This window comes from Anopheles merus, chromosome X, assembly GCF_017562075.2.
Source record: "Anopheles merus strain MAF chromosome X, AmerM5.1, whole genome shotgun sequence".
Taxonomy (NCBI): Eukaryota; Metazoa; Arthropoda; class Insecta; order Diptera; family Culicidae; genus Anopheles; species Anopheles merus.
Genome location: NC_054081.1, coordinates 7,050,315 through 7,072,806, shown reverse-complemented (window position 1 = coordinate 7,072,806; position 22,492 = coordinate 7,050,315). Strand labels below are relative to the sequence as shown.

Here is a 22,492-nt window from a genome sequence, read left to right as displayed (position 1 = left end):
GCGAACGTATGCGACAAATTTTCTTGCCTCGGAGCAGGAAGTTCGGGTCTCGTGCAAGGTTGGCAGCGCGCGTCCGTTCGAGCGGGCTTTACGCATTCCGGCTCGCTGCACACACACACACACACACGCGTTCGTAAGAGTGTGTGCGTGTAATCTCGCTTTCGGCTTGGTTCAGGAGGCCGTGAGCCGCCATCACTTCGTTCTTTCTCTTTGAACCGTCCGTGAAGAAGGTGCGTCGAGAGCGCAAGTGCCCTAGGGAAGTTTTTTTTTATGAATAATTGTGAGGTTAGGGTATCCATTAGAGGATACAAGTAAACTAAAAACGTTCCGTAGCATTTTGGTGCTGCTGGTTGAGTACCTGCCTTGCGAAAAGTACTTCAGTGTGCGCGTCTTCGGGCTTAAGAAAACCCCCGTACAAACTTTCTGTGGAGTTCGATTTTTCCACTCCACGCGCGCGCGTCCGAACACGTTCCCGGGTGTGACTCTGTGTGTGAGTGTGAGTGAGTGTGTGCTGGGGCGTGCGAGATCCTAAAAAGAAGGGTGTTGAACGCGCCGCTCTCGTAGGCCTTTTTTTTTTCGCGCGAATCAAAATGGCAGACACACAGGAAACGGAAGTTGTGAACGGTGGGGCGGCGGCAACGGCGGCAACGGTGGCCCCAACGACGGCCCAAGAGAATCAAGAAAACAGTACCAATCAGCCTCAACAGACGGACCAGCAAGCTGCTGCTGCTGCGCCGGCAGCACCGGCAGCGGCTGCGCCCGGAAACGGTAATACCGAAGCTACCAACACGAACGGTAACACGGAAAATCACACCACCGCCACTACCACCGCCACCACCACCACCACCACCGCCGCCACAACCGTGCGCGATGATGACAGGTATGTACGCGGGGAAAACGTTGTGCGCCGGAGACCAGCTCCGGCGGAACAGTTTTTTTTTTTGTTGAGTTGATTGTTTTAGGATATCGGCGACCCACTTTTTCCCAGCAGCAGAGAAAGAAAAGCCATGAGCGCCGCACACATCACCCCCCGCGGTCGTGTGATTTCTCGCACTCCTCCTCCCATTGGTATTCGTCACGCGGAGAAAACACTTCTAACCTCACTTTTGCCACCTTCGTGTGTTTCAAAGCGCGCACCCAGAGCGGGTTCTTCACTTTCTGCGTTTCCAATTCAGAGCTTCATGGAGCGTTTAATAAACTTTTCAATAATTTGGCAATCCCTTGTAATACGGGCTATGTCCGTTTTGCTCTCAGTAATTTGATTTGAATTTGAATTTCAATGGAACAAATGGAAAGTACCCAAGCGCTCATTTTCTAATCCTTTTGTGCGTGTGTGTGTGCGTGTGTTTTCGGGTGTCGATCTAAAAGAGGGACCGGCTGCACAGTTCATGGTTCTTGCTTTTAAACGAGCGCACAAACACATACGAATGGTATTGATGTGAATCCGGTTTCTTCTTCTCGCCGGTGGAGAAGGGAAGGGGTGGTGTTTGCGGGGAGTACCGGCATCACACAACCATCCCTTTGTTTGCTCACTCAAAATGGCGCGGGTAGTCTGCGATTTTTCAAACGATGATGTGTCTCTTGTTTGCCACAACTTCTCACCACGACCCCTGTCCGTATTTCGTTTAATTTTTGTTCCCCGCAACGGCTCTAGCAGATGCTGATGTTTGTGTGTGTGCGCGCATTTTTCGATAGTAATTGACTTTTGCAATTGTTGATGTGTTTCAGCACTAGTTTGGTGTTTTTGATTTGGTCAACCGTATCAGAAGAATAAAATTTGCATTGTTTGTTTCCTTGCTATGGCGAATCGTTAGAAACAGAAGCACACAGCCCACGTGCGAAACATAACCTCAATGAACCTGAAGGTGCGCTCAACCAGCAGTCGAGTCATTCCCCGTCGAGAGTCGGTGTGGATCGACGCCGGCAAAACCCTCTCTTCTCCGTCAAATTGGTACGCGTGTTCCCCCCCCCCTCCATTTCCCTTCAAACTCGCAGCAAAGCGAGAGAGACGGCTGAAAACCTGAAATCTACGCAGCAAAATGGAGGATGATTGCGGTTGAAATTCAACTCTCTCTGTGTGCGCGCCATCGGTGCTATTTTTGTCATGATTAATTCATCTATCCAGTTAAAGCTGCTTGATATATAGGGCCCATGCGTGTGCGTGTGTTGCTCTCTGTAATGCAAATTCGATCCATTTTGTGAGGGAAAAAAAATACATCCCGGGAGGTCGGTCGATTCTCAATTCAATTCTCTCTATGAGAGAGTGGGAAGAGTGAAATGATGTGTGTGTACGGTTGCGCCGTACCAGAATGCGCATAATTACGTAGGTAGTTGTGCGTAATGAAGTGGAGAGAGAGTGTGTTTGTTAATCGATAAAATCTGTCTTGTATCTCTCATGTCTTAAATTTCTCATCGTTCTGTGCCTGTTTTTATGCCTTTCAGGCAGAATTGTAGATTTAATAATTTTATTCTGAATTTATTTTTAAATGAGAGAAAATGTGAACATACACACTCCAAGTTACAAGATTTGTAATTTTTTACCAACATAACTAGCAACGGCTCATTCTCTCTTCTTCCAACTAGACCGGAAATTTGTATATTTTTCTGTCGGCTGTTCCAAGCTACCACGTGTGCCCCATAAAGACACATGGCAATACGGTAATAACCGTCTTTTTGAACTGTGTCCTCAAGTCGGTCCCCGTACATTGGCGGTTAATTTAAGTTCACTTTTGCGCTCAAGTGTGTGTCCATTTCAATTTTTGTCTAGCCTCTATCGTGTGGCTATAGGATCGATCGATATTTCTTATCATTTCAATGCGTCATTTTCTAAAGAGCTTCACCCACACACACACACACACACATCAGCACACAGCCAGCCAGCTGGAATTTATGTCCAACCATGTCACAACGCTCCACGGCGAGTGAAGAGGAGCGACGTACTTATCTTCCGGAAGGGGCTCTCTCAGGCTACTTTGCGCCACTTGCATTCGTTTTTGCTATCACGACACACCACCGCCACTACACTAGCGCCTCTCTTAGCCGGGTTACAATTAATTGCTTGATATGGTTTGATGCTTCCTCCTCCTCCCCTTCGTGTGCGTTCGTTTCTTCTGAATTTGTTTTTTTGCATCGGTAAATGTAAATGTAAATTAGTGTGAATTGTGCGCGAGAAATTAGTGTGATGTATATTATTATGGTTCCCGTTTGTTCCAGTCGGTACGTAATTTGTTCGCTGCAGTGTGTGTGCGCCCACACAGCAATCGTTTAAGTACGGTGCTCCTCTCTCGTGTCTCGGCATTTTTGAACGTCAATAATTTTCAAAACGAGAGACAGCAGCTAAAGAAACCGGTAAAACAATTCATAAACGGAACAGAGAACAATTCTTCATTATTACACTTAATTGTGGAAAATTCGAATTTCTTGCGTTGTTGTACGTAATTTAAAACTATAACGAACACAAACCGTTAAGCAAATTTAGTGTGTGCAGTAAAGCCGAACAGAGAAAGAGAGGCATCCCCCCCTCAGTAAACGAAGAATGAGAAAAGGAGAGATCATATCCATTCTAAAACCCGGACATGTATTAACAATATTAAAGATATTTCGATCCTCTTACCGTTGTGTGCCTCTACCGTCCATTATTACCGTCGCCATGCCAAAAAAAAAAAAAGATAACCGGCCGTCGAGAGTGTGTAATTGCAAACACACAATTCCCAAAAAACATCACCAAATAATGACCAAATAACGATGAAATATGATGATGCTAATAATGATGATGATGATGATGATGAATATGTTGTGTGTGTTTCCCTGTTTAGAGCGAACGACTAATACTGTTCCTCTCCGGCAGGTGTTGAGAAAGTGCAAAAAGGCCCAGAACTCTGAGGACTCATCGTCGGAGGAAGAGGAAAAAGAGTGATTGAGAGAGAGAGAAAGAGAGGAAAAGAGAATGTTGGGGACACTCGGCTGCACCCAAGGATGTGCACGTGAGACGATGGTATTTATGCTAACATAAATGACATAAGACAACAAATAATAATAATAATAATAATAAAAATAATAATCACATTAAACCCTTTGATTGAGAGTCGAGATATCTATATTTATATATACAAAGTCAGCGTTATCTGAACCAAAAAAAAAAAAATACTAAAAACATTTAAATTATTCTAATAAACATATGGCACCTCTATAGCAATACATACCCCCCCCCCCCTTCGTTTCCCACTTTTCCTCTCATGATGCAAAACGACAGCATCGTGAACACCAAATCTCCCCCTCCTAATACACTCCTTCCATACATCCAAACAAACAACATCTAGCACACATCAAATTTATTTCGCTAAATGATGTTATTCGTTTTAATTACAAATTAATTCAATACACACCACCAAAACAGAAACACATTCCTTCTCTCCCCTCTGTTGTTCGGGACATGCATATTTGTCCTTTCCATTTTTCACTACCTGAAAAGATACATGCTCGAACGCACATACGCACACGCGCACACACCCACACAGATTGGCCCAGAAAATTAGATTAACGGAAAAATGAAATTTCTTCTTGAGTACAGCACCAAAGTAGTGTTGGGTTTCACGAATCTTGAGCGATGAGTGATTAGAATCTCGAATCGATTCTTCAATGATTTTTGAATCTATAAAAGATTCATGAATCTTCAAGGATTAATGAATCTCGAAAGGTTCATGAATCTCCAAGGATTCACGAATCTCGAAAGATCATTATCCAGAAAGATCATTTAAATTATTCAAACTCATATCTTCATGGATTCATGAATCTTTAGAGATGAATGATTTAAAATATATTGAATTCTCGCGATCCCACCTAGCAACCATATGCCTGTTATGGACTCAAGCCTCGTATGGTCTCTCAAAGAAGACTCAAAAGCCTGTATAGGGTGGCATGATCTGATCACGTAGGTTGTTACGCCCAAGAGGAAGAATAATGAAAAGCACAAGCTCTATGAATCTTTGGTGATTTATGAATTGCTTAACAGGCATGAAGCCTTCGAGATTCGCAAATCTTTCGAGATCTTTAAATCTTTTGAAATTCATGAATTTATCGAGATTCATGGGTATTTCGAGATTCATGAGTCTTTCGAGAGATGCATGAATCTTTTGAGATTCATGAGTTTTTCGAGATTCATGAATCCTTTCATATACATGAATATTTGGAGATTCGTGAATCTTTGGAGATTCATGAGTCTTTCGAGATTCATTAATCTTTCATATAGATGAATATTTGGAGATTCGTAAATTTTTGAGATTCATGAATCTTTGCAACCGAGATTCAGATTCATTGAATCATGAATCTGAATCAGATTTCTAACACTACACCAAAGTACAGAAACATAAATTATAATGCTACAATGTGTATAAAAACCCCCTACACAGCCATCCAGGTGCGCGTGTGTGTTTGCGTTTGTGCGTGAGCGTAGTTTCCATGGAAATACATAAAAGAAAAAAAAGAAATGCACTTCATCCTTAGTTTGCTGTTTTTTGCCATGTTTTAGTTTATCAGTTATTACATGTTTTTAATTTCTACTTCCGTTCATAGTTCCTAGACTTAAACTAATAAAAAATATATGCAAATTTTCCAGTACAAAATCTGCGTTTTCTCTTTATCCGTAACGAAACAAAAAAAAAAAAAACTCCAAAATTGAGGGTGCTCTCACACCGCAGCAAATGAACTAAACAAAAAAAGGAATTTGCTCTAGAGTTTGGTTTAAATACAAAACAAAAAAAAAAGTTAAAAATGCAGAAGAAAATAAAATGTTGTTTCGATTTTGGCACAGTGTCCATTCAACAAACCAACCACAACCACACCACCACCACCACCACCAACCACCTCTCTCTCTCACCAGTTCAGCCGCGTGTGTGTTGCGCGTTAGAGTATTGTTGCGAATTCAAATGAGATATTGGAAAGTACAGCTTCTTCAACTCTTCCCACCCAACTCTCCAGAAAAAGGGCATCTCTGCAAGAGCAGCAAAACAAACCCAAATGAACAAAGCGCGAAAAGTATTCTTTCATCCTGTGTTGTAGCTTTTGCTGTTGTTTGTTGCGTTCATCTAAGCGTACTTAAGTTGCGGAAAATAATTAATATAGTTGTTTGTTATATACGATCGAAACAAGAAATAAAATAAATAAAGCCCAATTATTGCTTCTAATAAACGAATATTGTTCATTTGCCATCAGAATATGAAGCATTTGCTCTCTCGTAACCTATGTGTGTGTGTCTTTCTATTGAAAATATCTGTCTATTGTCGTACTTTAATTAGTAAGTGCTTAGTAAAGCAAGAAGAACCAAAAAGAATGCTACACCCCCATCTACCTCTTTCCAAGCTGCATTGTTTGACGGTGTATATGTAAACCCCTTGATGCATAAAGTGTTCCGGAGCGCGAACGAACCAAAACAAAACCATACTGCTTTCCGTGTGTGTGTGTATGTGATACGGAAATCTTGTTACATCTAAAATAACTAGACTCGCAAAGAATGTTCACAACGAATTTGAATAAATAAAAAAGCCGAGTTTTGCTGTCCAGGTAAACAATCTTAATCAATTTGAATTTGATGTCAACCGTTTTTACCCCATCACGCGTGTGTTGTACACGTGCTTCTTTTTTTTTTCTCTCAACTGTTTCCACAGATTTGTTAAATGCTTCCATACCTCCACTTCCTCGGCAGTATACGAACTACCTAAATCTGTTGTTCTTTTTTTGATAACAAAAGCTTGAAGGAAACGATACGGCGAATGAAAAATATCTGCAATTACAGAAGTTGTGCGATTCGAAAATTATAACACCACGTGTGTTGTGCGGCACGCACCGCGCGCGGCGCCTCCCCGGGGCAACCTTATGCATACGGTCCAAATACTACCGGATTCTCACTCCAGACTTTAAAGCGGCTGAAAGAGGCACTTTGCGGGGCTCTGTACACTTAGTTTCACTTTTACTGTAATTACTGAATTGACGTGTTTCTACCATTGTAAGAATATATTCAAAATAAATCTTGCCTTTGCCAGTCAAACACACAGCATATTATAATACTTGTCACAAATATATCTATATATATAATTATTGTACACTGTAAAGTTTCTTATTGCGCGCGCCCTTTCGACTTCTTTTAAACGTGTTTTCTCAAGCGTTCTGTACTACTCACGTTTGTTTCAATGCTGCAATTGTATTTTTTATCACTCTCTTTCCTGTATCAAATTAACTTTAAGCAAATCTTTTTTCACAATCTACCAATTTGTTCAATTTATTATAGATTAAATATTCTAATTCGTAAATTTTCATCCACTTTTCCAGAAAATTATTCGTTGGTGGACTGAGTTGGGAAACATCAGACAGTAATATACATTTTTCTTTTTTAAAAATTCAATATTTTCTTAACTAATACAACGTATACTTATTTATATATATTCTTCTGAATAATTAATAATAGTTACATTTCAACGTTTCTTATACCGATAAAAAAAAAAAAGATAATACAAGCAAGAAATGCCAATTTTACGAACTCTAATTCCCGTTTTGTTCTCTAGATCCAATTTTTATGTTTTTCGTACTATTTCACGTGAAATAATTTCATTTTTCATCCTTCAAACACGAGATCCTTTCTTCCCTATCACACATTTATCCTTATCGATTTATCTCTTTCTATTTAGCCTCCTTTTCCTATTATCATTGTTTTTCCACACCTACACACAACCATCACCTTCTTTCCATATGAGTTCCTAGTCCTCTTACGGTTTACCTTTTTCTACATTTTACATCCTTATCACCATCTCCCCCTCCTCTTCTCTTTCTTTTTATTTCCATTGTCATCAAAAATACGTTGTTTTAGTTTTGTTTTTATGAAGTAGCCTAATAGTGTTTTAAAAACTTGTCTAGGATAAAAACGACATCAAACTCAAATGACATCCAACAATCCCTCCCCCACTCCCCTCTCCCTATTCCGCAATATATCTATATCATCCCCATTCCCATATCCAGTGCTGTGCCCTTTTCTCTCATACAAATATCCTGTCAATTTTTGTCAGATTTGCATAGGTACTTTTAAAAGCAATCACACACAACCACACACAGAAACACACTCGCTCACACCCACGACCACACAACCAGAGACACTTGGAATAGAACACATTTGAATAAGAGCGCTGTTTAACAACAATCCGTTTCGGTGGAGTGATCATTGTTTTAATGCGAATTTCTTGTTTTTTTCTACCCCGTTTCTCGCTCGTCGTCGCTCCTCCCCCGTTGCTGTACCTCTCCCTACTTCTGCGTGCAGAGGAACTGAAGGAACACTTCAGCCAGTACGGTGACATCGAGAGCATCAATGTGAAGACGGACCCGAACACTGGCCGCTCGCGCGGCTTCGCATTTATCGTCTACAAGAGCGCGGACTCGATCGATAAGGTCGTGGCGGTTAGCGAGCATGTGATCAACAACAAGAAGGTCGACCCGAAGAAGGCGAAGGCCCGGTACGGCAAGATCTTCGTCGGCGGGCTGACCTCGGAGATCAGCGACGAGGAAATTAAAACCTTCTTCGGACAGTTCGGAAATGTAAGTGGTGCTGAGTGGCGAGAGAGGAAGTGGAAGTTGTTTGTTGTTATACACACCAAAACACACCTGTGTTTTGTGTTTCGGAGAAGGGAAAACGCTTTGGATTTTTACATGATGATACAATATTTAATCAGTTCTGCTTCTGAACCAATGTGAAAGGATAACACATACCAAAACAATCTGAAATCCAGTAGCATAAAATCCTCCAATCTCCGTATATAATATTAAGAAAAATAGCAAGAGAGAGCGGATATTAAAAAAAACACAAAAATTGTTTCGATTTTTTTGTAGATCGTGGAGGTAGAAATGCCATTCGACAAGCAGAAGAACCAGCGCAAGGGCTTCTGCTTCATCACGTTCGACTCTGAGCAGGTGGTGAACGAGCTGCTCAAGACGCCCAAGCAAACCATCTCCGGCAAGGAGGTGGACGTGAAGAAGGCAACGCCGAAACCGGAGAACATGGGCCCGATGGGTCCAATGGGTGGACGGGGCGGTATGCGCGGTCCGCCGCCGCGCGGCATGCGTGGCGGTCGCGGCGGTCCAGGTGGCCCGAAGGGTAAGTTTCTGCAAAAAAAAAAAGGATGGAGCACAGAACATCCACATTTCTTCCTGCCTGGTTTGTTTAGTTAAAATAGTGTTCGGCGCTGTTTTGTGTCGATGATGATACCCATTTACCAGTTCTGCTTATGAAAGATCAATGATTATAAGCTTTTTACCCACAATTCTTATCTGAAGGTTCACAAACACAGCACGCCCTTTACTTGAATGTGTCTTACATTTGGATTATAGAAGAAGTATGGAAATGTAAGATTCAAAAGAACAACAAACAAACCTTGAACTTGAATTTATCGCCAATGGCGCTTCTGTCGATCACGTTTTTTTTGATAGCTGATCGTATTTTTCCTTTGCTTTGCTTTCTCCCCCGGCTCGTGCGCGCGTGCGTGGTGCTGTCCTGCAACAACCCTCAACCAACAGGCGGATACGGACAAGGATGGGGCGGCCAAGGCTACGGCGGTTACGGCTACGGACAAGGATACGGCGGTGGTTATGGTGATTATGGTTACGATTACTTAGCCAGATGGTATGGAGGCTACAATAACGGTGGTTACGATTTGTCCGGCGGCTATTACGGCGGTCGTGGTAAATTCAACAACCGCCTGCCGAACAAACATCACTAGAGAGAGAGAGAGAGAGAAAGAGAAAGAGAGAGAAAGTGAGGAAGTAAGAAAAAGTGTGCGAGCGAGAAAGAGGAGAGAGAGGAGAACGAGAGAGAGAGAGAGAGTAGTCGTATTGTGGGGCATCTGCTCCACAGAGAAAAATGAAGGCGGGGAGAGCGAAAGAGGAGAGTAGAGAAGCGAAAGAGATCCCCAACTTCCGCCTTTCCCAAGCACAGTCCCCAGTGTAAATGGACCACGCTGGGGCAGCGCTGCTCTGGGGTGTGTTGTGGGGGGGGGGAGTACGGCAATGATGCTTGTAAATCCCGATTTACTTTATCCTTTCGCGAGTTTTCTCCCCCTCCCCCAAAAAATCATACACGTAATTTTTTTTATTCTACTTGACGACGTTATCAAATTGCGCATATACAATATATATTAGGGAGAATTCTGTTTTAATCTATCTATTAGCCGTATATCAGAGAATCCATCTTCCCCCGGCGAAAGTCTTTTAGGGAAAGAGCAGCGCAGGCATTCAATAATGTGATTGCAACAACCAAAATAACCCCTCCCCGTCCACTCTTTTAAAGCCACTCACATTTCACAACAAACGTATTTGGGGGGATACAATTTTCGCGTTCCCTGACTCTAGTTTTGTCATTAGTATGACACTTTTTGTCATACTATATACTTGTAACTCAACTGATTTGTGTGAACTTGGCGGTAGATTGCCGCCACACAACTTGAGACTTGCACGAAAGAGTATGGTGGCATAACTTTTTGGGTCCGCCCTGATTTAGATCTGGGTGCAATTGATGGCCGTAACGTGCAAATTAAATTATTTGTTTGTTTTATTGTTTTGGTTTAAAAACTAAAATAATATTTAGTGCTGGTATAGATTGGAAATTAAACCCAAATATTTCCATTAATCAAATGTTGTAGCATTATTTGCAACAGAAACTCAATCGTAACTACCCTTATGATATGAAGCCTTTTTTAAACCCATCCAATCAATAAATTTAGCAAAACTATATATTTTACCTACATTTTAGTTGTTGTTGACAGTTTAAAAGCGTATTTTTCCTTTGTTTCTCTGTTCTGATTGATCATCAGCTGTAATAACACTCAACAATTTCTCAGAAATCAATTTTCTCATAGCGAGCTTAGATTACTTCGTTTTTGTCAACAATCCCTTCCTTTTAAGTCGATTGAGGGAACAAGTGCTATGTTTGTTGGGGCGGTTGTTGCATGTTAACGATTATTGCAATGCTCCTCTCTTTACCAATTGTCGTAGTAGCCCTCTACCATGTGCGCAGGGTGGTTGCGTACTAACAAAATGAGTAGAAAGAGCATACGCATCATAACAAGTGCGTATGTCTTCGGGGGAAGGTCGATAGGATGAATGTGGCGCGTAAATGTCTGCTTTTTTTTCTTTTGGTTTTTTTCCGCGATAGGTTCTACAGTAGTTGTGTGTAGTAGTTGTTGTGTAGTCGTGGCACATTATAAACGTAATTATACTAAGTGTGTGGTACTAACACCACTCCTAGTTGCGCAGAATTCGAACGTCTTTTTCTAAGAGGGGGAGAGAAACAAAACGCACACACACAAGACCAAGCGACGAGGAAAAGCAAGTGCGAGCAAAAAGCTGATCGCTTACAAGAAAGGGTCTACTACTACTACTGCTAACACGCATATTCAACGAAGAAAAAGCAAACAAGCACGGCAAGCTAAACACAGTACTGGTTGAAGAGATGAGCAACAACGTAAACAGAGTGTGTGTAGTTAAAAAAAAAGATGAAGACGATAAAAGAAAACGTAACGTGCACAAGGTGTGGTGTGCACAGAATACAGAGCAAGCGTGTTATATTGCAAAAAAAACAAAAACGAGGAAAAAGTGTTTAGAATTTAGAATCTTCAGAGTTAGATAAAGCAAAGCAGCAGGAAGGAAAGAGAGCTGGGGAACAGCTGCGGGGGGATACAGTCGTTGCCCAAAATGTGTGCTTTTGATTTAGCATTTCTGTACGCACCTTTCCACACACACACACACATACCACTTACGCGAGATTAATCCAACTTGAAGATGAAATCGGGCGCGCGCCTTCCATTGTTATTCTTCCTGGTGCGCGCCAGTTTTTTTTTTCCTGTGTTAAATTTGCAGTACAATTTTAAGGACCTGGTCTCCCCGGCACACCCAACATTAGCCTCCCTTTTGTTGGGTTATATACTCTTGTTGCACACATACATACATAGTCAAGTAACACATTTGTTGTTGTTTGAATTCGGGCCGGGTTCGTTGTTTGTTCCGACTGTTTCTTACACGGCAAGATAATATCCCCTCAATTACTAAGCCTCTTCTTTTTTTTTTTGCACACCCACCATCCACATTGTGAGGAATGCAAGCACACATACACACGCTCACTCACAATATGGGGCCGTAGCTTGAGATATGTTTTTGGTTTTTTAATAGTATTTTATCTCCTTTTTTTTGTTTTCCATCAAGATCAAATGTAGAGTGCAATAATACACACACGCGTTGCGAGAGAGAAAGAGAGAGCGATACAGCAGAGTGGGAGCAATAGAGAGAAAGGAAGGATGTGTATGCATGCAATTTTGAGGAGGAATGCATATGAACAAACGCAACTGCACCTACCTATGTTATTGTACGCAAGCTTCTTCCTCTCGTATGCACATATAATTCTGCAGCTTCGAATGATGATGTGTGGGATGAAAGCCAAATGGCGCGGGCGTGCGCGCGCCCCGCAAGAGAGCGACACCTTTTTTCTTGTGGTAAAGCAAGGGAGAGAGCAAGGAGAACGAAAGAAGACGGGAAATCGAGAAGAAAAGATCTATGAGCCAAGCAAGCGCGCGAAGGTGCAAGGGAGCGAGAAAGCGAAGGAGAGTGTTGCATGAGTGTGCGTCCAGCTGATCGATTTATTAGATCGTAGAATAATTGTAGAAATGGATGCGACTGATAATCATTGTGATAATAGATTATTTCAGAGAGCTTAGCGAGAGTGGGGGAAAAACAACGCGTATATATTGCTGTGCGCGCCAGCTTGTTCCATCCGGGAAGGAAACAGATGTGTGTTGGGTGTGTGCTGTTGTTTTTTGTTTTTGGGGGTGCTGTGTGCGCGTGTGTGTTACCAGAAAGTTATTCTCTTGCCTTATAACCACAGGGTTATAATAATAGTTAGCCTTTTTGCGGTCGTCGTCACCCAATGGTGCCTAAGGATATGGAAGAAAACAATGCCACCACCATCACCCCGCGCGCCCCCCCTCCCCATCCCCTTCATATTAGGTGTCAAATATTGTTATACATGTGGGCGCATAGCCGGCAGCAATACATCGGTGCTAATATGTGTGTGCGTGTGTGCGGAGTGCGAAGGGAGGAAACTACTCGCACTGCTATATATGCTGTACTATGGTAGTTGCGTGGATGTTTTAATTCCATTGATGTTTATTATAGAAGATAAACACAACGGCGGGGTGTGTGTGAGGACTCGTGTGTGGAATTGCTCTTTACCCACCTTCTCTCTCTCACACACACACACACACACACACACACACACACACACACACACACAAATGTCTGTCTTAGGTGCCGCAAAGAGACTAACTTCAGTAATGCTTTGGTCTAATGCTAAAAGATCTAAAGTATCACACTCCCAGTAAATTTTGAACCATGAAAGATACTTATAAATATCTTTTTACACTAAATCCTGGAAAAGTTTACAATACGTCAATTTTGTTCCCTGTTTTTTTAAAATTCAATTATTCTACAATTCTTTGCGGAGAGGTCTCACACACACACCCCATACAAGCCCCAAGCTCCACCTCTAAGCGGAGAGGCAACTTTGTTAAGTTTTCTCTTTCCCTCGAACGTTGAACTTTTATCATATAGTATCGATAATCTTAAACCAAAACGCGTCCTCCAGCACACCTACATATACTTCCCCCCATTGTATGATGTAGTGTGTTGCTGGTAGCAAATGTTGTTAACGATAGACAGCAGCAGCAGCAGCAAGGGCATGGTGCGTGTGTGTTCGCTATATTAGAGTGAAAGCAGGAATATATGAAAAGGCAAATCGAATCGAGAGAATAACTGATTAGGGTAGCCCATGGTAGCAATACATCAGACCGGTTTTTGTTGAATGTTTATGTTTTGATGTGCGTGTTTGTATGTGTGTGTATATATATACACACTTCACCACGCGCACAAAATTTCAACCAAGGTTCAAAACATGTGTATTGGCACACGCGCGCGCTGCCGATTCTGTTCCTATCTAAATAGTATGCGTATCTCTATGTGTGCCTATTTCGCGTAATCAGAACAGAATCGAACATTCACTTGGCGCCTAAGAACCTAAACCCTAAGCTTAAATCCGCACGGATCTCTTCTCTCTCTAGTGGCTTTTGTTAGGCAACTGAGAACACACTCAGGACATAAGCGGGAGCCCGAGGATACAGTACAGACGCAGAGACGCGTGCCCTCGAGGGTTGTGGAAGTTGATAGGTTCTAGGTCGTTACGAATGTCTCACACCCGTCCGTGTGCGCGTGTGTGAGCTAGGTGTGTCTAGCCGCGCATACTATGCTGATCCGCGTTCTAAGATAGGAGTTTCAGTTTAAAAATTATTGGGAAGAATCGTTTATTCTGTCCTCAAATTTGTTTGTACCTCACACGCGCGTGACGGAAGAGAAGGGTGTGTGTAGTGTAGGGAGTTTTTTTTAAATTAATTTTCAACCGCCCCCCGCTGTGTGCATCTCGAGTTCTCATTGATGATGGGCCAGTGGGTGGGAAGGTGGAACGTTTTGGTGGACAATTTTGCAATTTTAAAATCTGCAACCAGACTTAAATGAAGATGTTTTTTTTTTAACGATTCCTACCCCAATCTCTGTTGCACGTTTTCTCATTGAAAGACGGGGTAGGATCTGCTGTTTCCCCAAGTGGGTGTAATTCGCGTAAATATTGATGTTTTTCTTTCTCTGCAAAAATTTAAATCGAAACAGCAGACCCCTAAAGAATGTGTGTCTTTTCTGGTTGCATTGTAGCTAACTCAATTCTCGTGTCAATGTTAGAAGAAAAAGTAGTAAGACGGAACCGTGCGCCCCATTTTGTTTTTCTTACCATCAACAAGTAATAATTTTGGCTTGCGAATGTGTTCGAACGTAAAATCACAATTATATACACTCGATTTTTGTGCTCCCCTGACCACCAATCCCCCCTCCTCTCACGCGCGCGCGCCCCTCAGGAGTGGATAGAAAGAGAGAGAGAGATAGAGAGAAAGAGAGGAGAGAGGAGCGCGATCATAAGAATAACTTTTTGTAGAGCATTCTTTCCCCCCTGTTTCACCCTTTTTTGTTTTCATAATAACATAATACCAATCCCCTACCGCCGCTGCCGGAATCCCCCTTACCCATTTTGTTCTTTACACCGTTACCTCCCACTGAATGTGCTTTTATGTATTCTTTGCGCTCCTCTTTTCTTCTTCGACTAATTATGCATTGCACATTAAATACTATTAAAAACCAAAAGTATAGTTACGCGCGCGTGTACCACCACCCCCGCAATACTGTATATACAGAATAAGGACACAAAATGAATGGAAAACGATCGAAGAATTATATCCTAAATAAAATAAGTTATGGAAATTATGAACAAAAAAAAAAAACAAACAAACAAAAACTTGCGGTTCAATCTCTCCTGCCTTTCCGGTGGTCCCCTTGTTGCCCCCCTCCCCCTGTGACAGCAGCCACGGTTTTTAATTTGTTCGGCGCCCGCTCACCATCCCCCCTCCCCCCGACCCAACGGTTCATTTTATTCGAACGAGAAAGAGAGAGAGAGAGAGAGAGCAAGTTAAAGAAAGAGGACAAAAGATGAAGATGGAGGGAGTTTGTGTGAAGGAGTGTATGTGTGTGTGTGAGAGTGAGAGAGAGAGAGACACAGGTAGGCGGTTAGGAATTGCGCGCGGAGAGAAGTGTTGTGGGGGGTGTAGTACATTAATTGCAGTGTAAAGTGCCATTAAGAGGGCAACTTGCATGCAGGACTAGATCTAGAACACTCAGACCAATTTTCTTGTAAAATTAAGGCCCAAGCTGCCGTGTTGTGTTAGTGTATATTAATTCAGATAGAAGCAAAAAGCGTCTTGATGAGTGTGTGTATGTGTTGCGCACACGTGTGTTTCTCGAATCGCCCAAAAACACGTTTTTCATAACATGCCATCGTATAAATTGCAGAAGAATATCTTTAGCCTGTCAGAAGGACCCATGGAATCCTTTAGGTAGTTATAATATTGCTTGCCTGCGTGCGTGTGTGTGTTTGCTTTTTTCTTCTAATGTACCGCGTGTATTTGTAAAGCAGCTCTTAAAGTAGATTTACTGTAGGGTAAGGATGTTTTTTGCTCACTTGTTTAAAAAAAGGCACTCTTGTTCTCTCGGCTACACAATCTGCTACTACTACTACTACCACTACTACTTGTTTTCTATCCGTTTTATGTTATGCAATTTGCACACGTCACAGAATTTTTATCCGTTTCGTTTATCGTTTAGTTTGTTAGTTAAGCATTTGCAAAAAAAAACAACCTTAAATTAATGCTCCCACGACCGTGTTTGTGGGTGGGATTTGCTTAACGACATCAGGAGGCTGTCAATGTCTGATGAAGATGATATATGGTACATTACGTGTGCGCGATCTCTCCATTCTCACTCTCTGTTATCTACTCCTACTCTCCACATCTTTCCATTTCTCCATAATTTTGTCAAGCCATGCGGGGAGATAGTCTCAGCCATGGCATTCCTTCCACATCCGAAAAACAAAAATATCAAATCTCTTACGTAGTTATCACACACACACACATATCTCTCTCACGCTCTCTCACTCTCTCTCTCTCTCTATTATTGATGAACCGTCGGTCGCGGGAAATCGTCTAGCCGAAAGAGATAGTCTCCAATCACTCAAAGGCCTCAACTGCTGCGTGTCTGTTAACATATCACAAACTCATCGAACGACAGAGAAGAACACTCCTTAAACATCCCAACTCACCTGGGCAACAACACCACAGCAGAGCGATAGTGTGTGGTAGTGGACTCCTTTTGCAGGTGCTGCTCGGCTCCTGTTGGAGGCAGAGTGTGCTTCCTAAAAAAGGCAGTCTCCTACTACCATACTTCTTGCCCTCAGGAAAAAGATTAATGCGATGTGTGTGAGTTGCTTGTCCGTAAGCGGGAAGTTAAAAGATATACCGGTGCATTCAAACGGTACTAAGGATACACTCTGGAGCTGTTTGTTGTTGGTCCGAGCCAACAACCCTCAACTCCTCGAGTGGGAATTGCAGTAATTCTCAGTGTCTCTTCTTCGTCATCTCTTACTACATTGACATTCACTTCCAGCAGCACTGTCTTATCGCACTCTTGCTCAGAGCAGTTTAGACTCATTTTCTTGTGTTTCCATTTTTCTAGACGACTATGGCTATGGAGGCTACGATGGTGGCTACATGAACGGTGGCGGCCGTCCAGGAGGTCCAAGAGGGGGCAAAGGTATGAGTTCTTTTTTGATTGCTTTTCTAAATATTTGCAGTAAATACACTTGTGCACGCACACACACATACACACACACATTTACTCTCTCTCTCACACACACACACACACACACACATTTACTCTCTCACACACACACACACACCCACATTTACTCTCTCACACACACACACACACACACACACACACACACACAGACACATATATATACACACAGGGCATATAATATTTACTTTAATTTCTCTTTCACCTTTGCAGGCGCCGGTGCATACGGCGGTGGAAAGCAGCGAGGCAACAGTGGTGGTCGCCAACAGCGTCACGCGCCCTACTAAAGGAGCGCTTTGGATGCTTTCTTCTACCATACATACTCTCTCACCATCCACAAACCAAAAACCAAACAACAACAAAAACGAGAGAAAGTAGTAGCACAGGCTGTTGTGTCGCCGTGCGTGTGTTTGTGTGTGAGAACATTACACGCAGAGTTGAGGATCGTACAAAAGAGCGACTTAAGAGGAAACAGAAAACCACGAAGAAAACAAAACTACTCCCTCTCCCGCTTTCCAACCACGTCCTTTCTTTCCGACAACATTTCTTTCTTCATATCATACTCCTTTGAATAATCACATACTGCTGGGGCGGCGACGGCGCCGCCCCTTCATAACGATATAACAAATAGAACTATTAAACTTTGATTCAACATTTTTACGTTTGCCGTGTGGGTGAGAGGTTGAAGAGGGAGAGAGAGAGATGAACAGAGATGAAAAGAGAAAGTAAAAGAAAGTATAAATCATATGTAAAAGATATGTGCGCACCGCCACGAAAATCCCTCCCTCCATTCCCGCCTCCACCACCCCCATCACCAATCTCGTGATGGTGATGGGTGAAATGTGTGCGAGTATGTGTGCGCATGTATGCGTATATGATGCGTTGGGGGTGGGTGGGGGATGAGGATGACAATTACTTCAATTTCCAAAACGTTTAGGTGTATAGATAATATAGCTAGGGGCCGAGCCAGCGAGAGCATTCTGAGAACAGACACCCACAATCCACACACAGACAAAAAATAGTACCAACGTACATACCCACACACACGCACACACACACATACACGCACACATTTGTCATACGTCGGCTATAGTACACGCACAAGTGTGGTGTAGAGGAAGGTGTGCTGCTGTGTGGTCCAACATCCTTGGATTCAATTTAGAATGATGATTTTTAATTATTATTTTACTCACTTTTAACTTTGGTTTTTGTGGAAATCAAGAGAAAAAAATATATATGTATATGCAATCACACAAACACTTTTAAAGTAATGAAAGCGAATCAAGAAAGGTATACTACGAAGAAAGAGAGAAAGGGAAAGGGGGGAGAACGAGGAATGAGCACACAACCACATACACAAACGCGTGTAGAGTAGTAGTAAACCCTCGGGTTCCTTCCAGCTGTGTATTCCCTTCAATCCAAACAAAAAACAAAACAACGTAGTAGTATTAAGGCAAAAAAGAAACCAACTCTTCTCACGACACACTCTTCACACGCCTCGCTTCTTCTTTATCATCGCGCGTGTGTGTGTGTGCAATGATGGGGCGATAGTTTGCTTCAGACTGTTCAGATGCTCTAGGTGGAGTTGTATGTGTGTGGGTGCGCACGTGCGAGTGGGTGGTGTGTCTGTAGCGAGGGATAATTCGAGACTATTAAAAAATTAGATTAGAAGCGCGCGCGCACGCCGCGCAGGACACTCTCTGGCAGTTTTAACGCGGATAAATGATGCGAATATCGACCGCACACACATACACACCGCACATACTCCCTCACACTCATACACGTGCACACCTCCCCCCCCCCACCCCAAAAACGTGAGAGATCCATTAATATTAGATAGCAGGGTGGTGTGTTGGCATTATGGGTGTGTGTGTTGTGTTTGATCACGGACTCCTTAACTTATACCGCCGCGCGCTACACACAGATTGCGAGCGTGTGTGTGTGTGTGTATTTTTTAGTAGTTAAGCTCAGGAATTAGGCAAGATCTGTTTTTTAAGTTCTGTTTCTTCAATCGTGCACAATTACGCTCTTGGCGGCACCACACTACTCTGGCGGCATTTCCAAATCGTGCGAGAGGGAACACAGCGGAACGAGGGAGATTAAACCGTAACCAAAAATGGAAGAAGCAAAAAAAAAGAAAGGAACGGGTGTGATGAACTCATAATTGAAACTACTACTTTATTGCATAGTATATTACTTGTCCCAGAGGAGCTAATTTGATTTTAGTGATCACCACTTCATAATAGACTAGCATCGTGTGAGAGAGTGAGAGCGATGGGGGGAAGGGGAGGGTTCGGAAGAGTGAATACGGTATGAAAATCCAGGATTTTACGTGGCAACTCGGATGATCATTTATTCAAGAAGCATTCATTAGGAAGGAAACTAATTTAAGAAGCAGAGAAAGAAAGAGAAAGCCGGAAAACAGTAGGAAAAACACACCCTCTCTGAGATAGCACATGCAAATTTATGTACAGCTTATATTAAAGTAATCCTTCGTTTTCCATCCCCATTGATGTAAAGCAGAATTTTCCATAGAACTCACACATATGTTGTGAGTGTGTGTGTGTGTGTGTGTGTGAGTGTGTGTGCGTGATCGTGTTCGTGTGCGTAGTTTATCTGGGGACGAGGCGGCTTTTCCCCCGCTAGGCTCGATACTTATCATGTAAGATGAGCTAAATAAAAACGTATATATATATATATATACGAACACACGAGCACTATGAGATTGGCGCTCATCGATTGAAACAGTGGTGGGTTTCGTTTGCCTAAGGGTTCTGTTAGATATTTGCCGGATTAATTTATTTTTCATTTCGACGTCACAACAACCATCATTTTTGTTTGGTTTTCGATTATAAATCCACTTCCGGGTGGGGGATTGCGTGATATATTGCTTGCTACAGTTGTTGTTGTACACGCTGACACACACATACACACACAAACACACATATACACTAAAGCCGCTCCTTGTAATTTAAGTTCGAGTTTAAAATTCAAACACAAATAAGTTTACTTAAAACGGAAAACAGAAAAGAAAGTTGTGAGAGAGAGAGGGGTGATGCTGCAGCCAATTTGCGTTTAAAACGGGATTTCGTTATTCGGGGGGAGAGAAGGCAGCACTCTCCTGGTGAAACGAAAATGCGGAAAATGATGTGTACGGTGTGGGTGGGAGTAGTAACTTATCCTGCGCGCGCAGTGTTGGGAAAAAAAGGAGGACGACGACGCCGACGCGTGTATGATGTACAATTTTTGCTCTGAATTCAAACTAAAGGTGTGTACACCGCTAGGGGAAGAGAAAGAAGATGGTACAACAACCAAGTTCAATGTATTTTTGAGATTTTCCAGAAGGTAAAAATAAAAATAACAAAAACACTAAGCCAACATTAAACGGGTGTGTGTTGTATGTTGGAAAGAAAATAAATGTTTGGATATGGTGAAGCGTTTGGATAATGAAGGAAATTAATGTTTCTGTGTCGATTTTATTTTGTAATGCAATCCTTCAGTCAAAATGAAAAGTTCCGCAGTGATGTTGAGCGTTCGACTCGAACATGAATAAGCTTATCGTTTTTCGCTTGCGCACGGTTTGTGTCCTGGGAATTCCGATAGAGGGCGCTGCTAGCTCGCACGGTTCGCGGAGGTGAACCAAAAAGAGTGTTACCCTACGGTGCTTGATTTTTGGGTATAAAGTACGGCTTTGTTACCAAGGCAATTATGTATGGATCGATGCCAGTCTATGTGGGATGCAGATGAACTCGGGCGACATCTTTACTCACTATCCCTACATGATGTATTACAACCCTGGCTCAAAGCATTTAAAGCAGATCGGGGTATCGCCAAATATGCCTATTAGAGACATTATTGGACCTAAGGACCTTGAATTTGCTAAAATTGTATATAAATATGCTCAAGAATGACAACGACATCCGTGGCACGATCCTCTACCGGTCTCTCCAATTTCTTGGCTTCGCGGTTGACATCATCGACTCAAACGCGAAGCAGCAAGAATTGAACTGAGAATCAATGCAACGAAGACAAAGTACCTGCTTGCTGGAGAATTAGACCATCTGGGAAGCATTGTATTAGTTGACGGCGTCAATCTTGAGGTAGTAAAAGAGTTCTGCTATCTTCTGACGGGTGTTACTTCGAACAACGATATCAGCAGCGAAGTCCGTAGCCGAATCGTGCTTGCTATGGGCTTCAGCAACTGCTTAGATCAAGAAGACCGACTTCATGAGACCGCATGAATTGTGAGATATATCGCTCATTGATTCGCCCGGTTCGATCCAACGATTTGAGCGACGCATTCTCCAGACCATCTTTGGCAGTGTGTTCGAGCATGAAGTGTGGAGGAGAAGGATGAACCAAATAAGCTTGCTGAGATGTACGGTGAACCGAGCATAGCGACCTCAATGACTGGATCTGATGAAGCGAGACCTGTCGGAGATCGGGTGTCTATATGGATGGGTGGCTGCAGCATGCAACCGAGCATTCTGGAGAATGATTGTTGACCGGGCCATGTCACATCGAGCCGAAGTCTGCGTTGCCAATGAGCAGTATTTGAGGCATTAAGGACCACGAAAAGCACACACACACTACCCCCATAATCATCAGAAACACCCGAAATCTGGATGTAACAATGCCAGTACTGCAACCATTCCAGTTGCGAGCATTTAAGCGTCCCAGCAGTGAAGCAATGCTAGCAATTTAACCAAGTACACCCGGTATAAGGTGATATCTTGTGGAAGGAAATTACCACTCTGAAACGAAAGGAATCGAAAAAAAAGTGATGGGAGCTTTACCCTGGTTATAATCGGTTCAGCTACCAATAATCGAGGTAGAACACATCTTTGCCCACAAAGAGGCGAACAATGCCAGTCGGCTCAAAGTCTCTATAAAATTAAAAAAAAAATCTTTGTCCCCAACAAATTTCATTTAAGTCGAAGTGTTCGTCCCAGTATTAAGCGGTTCTAAAAATAACTAGCAGTTTGTTTTACCATGCCCAAGTTCAGATAAATCATGCATTCTTGTGTGATATTACTTATCCGGCGCTACAACCGCTTTGCAGTCTTGGCCTGGCTTAAGAAGTGTCCGAAATCGTTGCGTTATCCGTTATCCCGGCCTTGATGGCGGATGCCTCCTCGCCATTCTGCCACCTCAATTTCGGCCTACCACGCCTCCTCTGTCCTTG

The 22,492-nt window shown here is 42.6% G+C and overlaps 1 protein-coding gene and 1 non-coding gene across 4 annotated transcripts; both read left to right on the top strand.

The window, feature by feature from the left end:
• Positions 1-195: 195 nt before the first annotated feature.
• LOC121597457 (RNA-binding protein squid-like) lies at positions 196-20,685 on the top strand. 3 transcript variants are annotated; one of them, XM_041923229.1, is made up of 7 exons: positions 196-880; positions 7,324-7,364; positions 8,303-8,577; positions 8,869-9,133; positions 9,553-9,627; positions 17,185-17,262; positions 17,521-20,685. In XM_041923229.1, the coding sequence occupies exons 1-7, from the start codon at positions 591-593 to the stop codon at positions 17,592-17,594; spliced, it is 1,098 nt and encodes a 365-aa protein (XP_041779163.1). In that variant the 5' UTR covers positions 196-590; the 3' UTR covers positions 17,595-20,685. The 3 variants fall into 3 exon arrangements, with proteins under 3 accessions (XP_041779163.1, XP_041779180.1, XP_041779171.1); XM_041923246.1 differs by having other exon boundaries at positions 9,553-9,711; XM_041923237.1 differs by lacking the exon at positions 7,324-7,364 and having other exon boundaries at positions 786-880.
• LOC121599791 lies at positions 8,684-8,764 on the top strand. Its single transcript, XR_006005748.1, has one exon. It is a non-coding gene; the product is annotated as a small nucleolar RNA snR61/Z1/Z11 (small nucleolar RNA).
• Positions 20,686-22,492: the final 1,807 nt, after the last annotated feature.

Coding starts and splice junctions, on each gene's coding strand:
- LOC121597457 (XM_041923246.1), top strand. CDS start 591: ATGGCAGACACACAGGAAACGGAAGTTGTGAACGGTGGGGCGGCGGCA. Junction 881..7,323: donor ACCGTGCGCGATGATGACAG/GTATGTACGCGG, acceptor CCACTTTTCCAG/AAAATTATTCGTTGGTGGAC. Junction 9,712..17,184: donor GTCCGGCGGCTATTACGGCG/GTCGTGGTAAAT, acceptor CCATTTTTCTAG/ACGACTATGGCTATGGAGGC.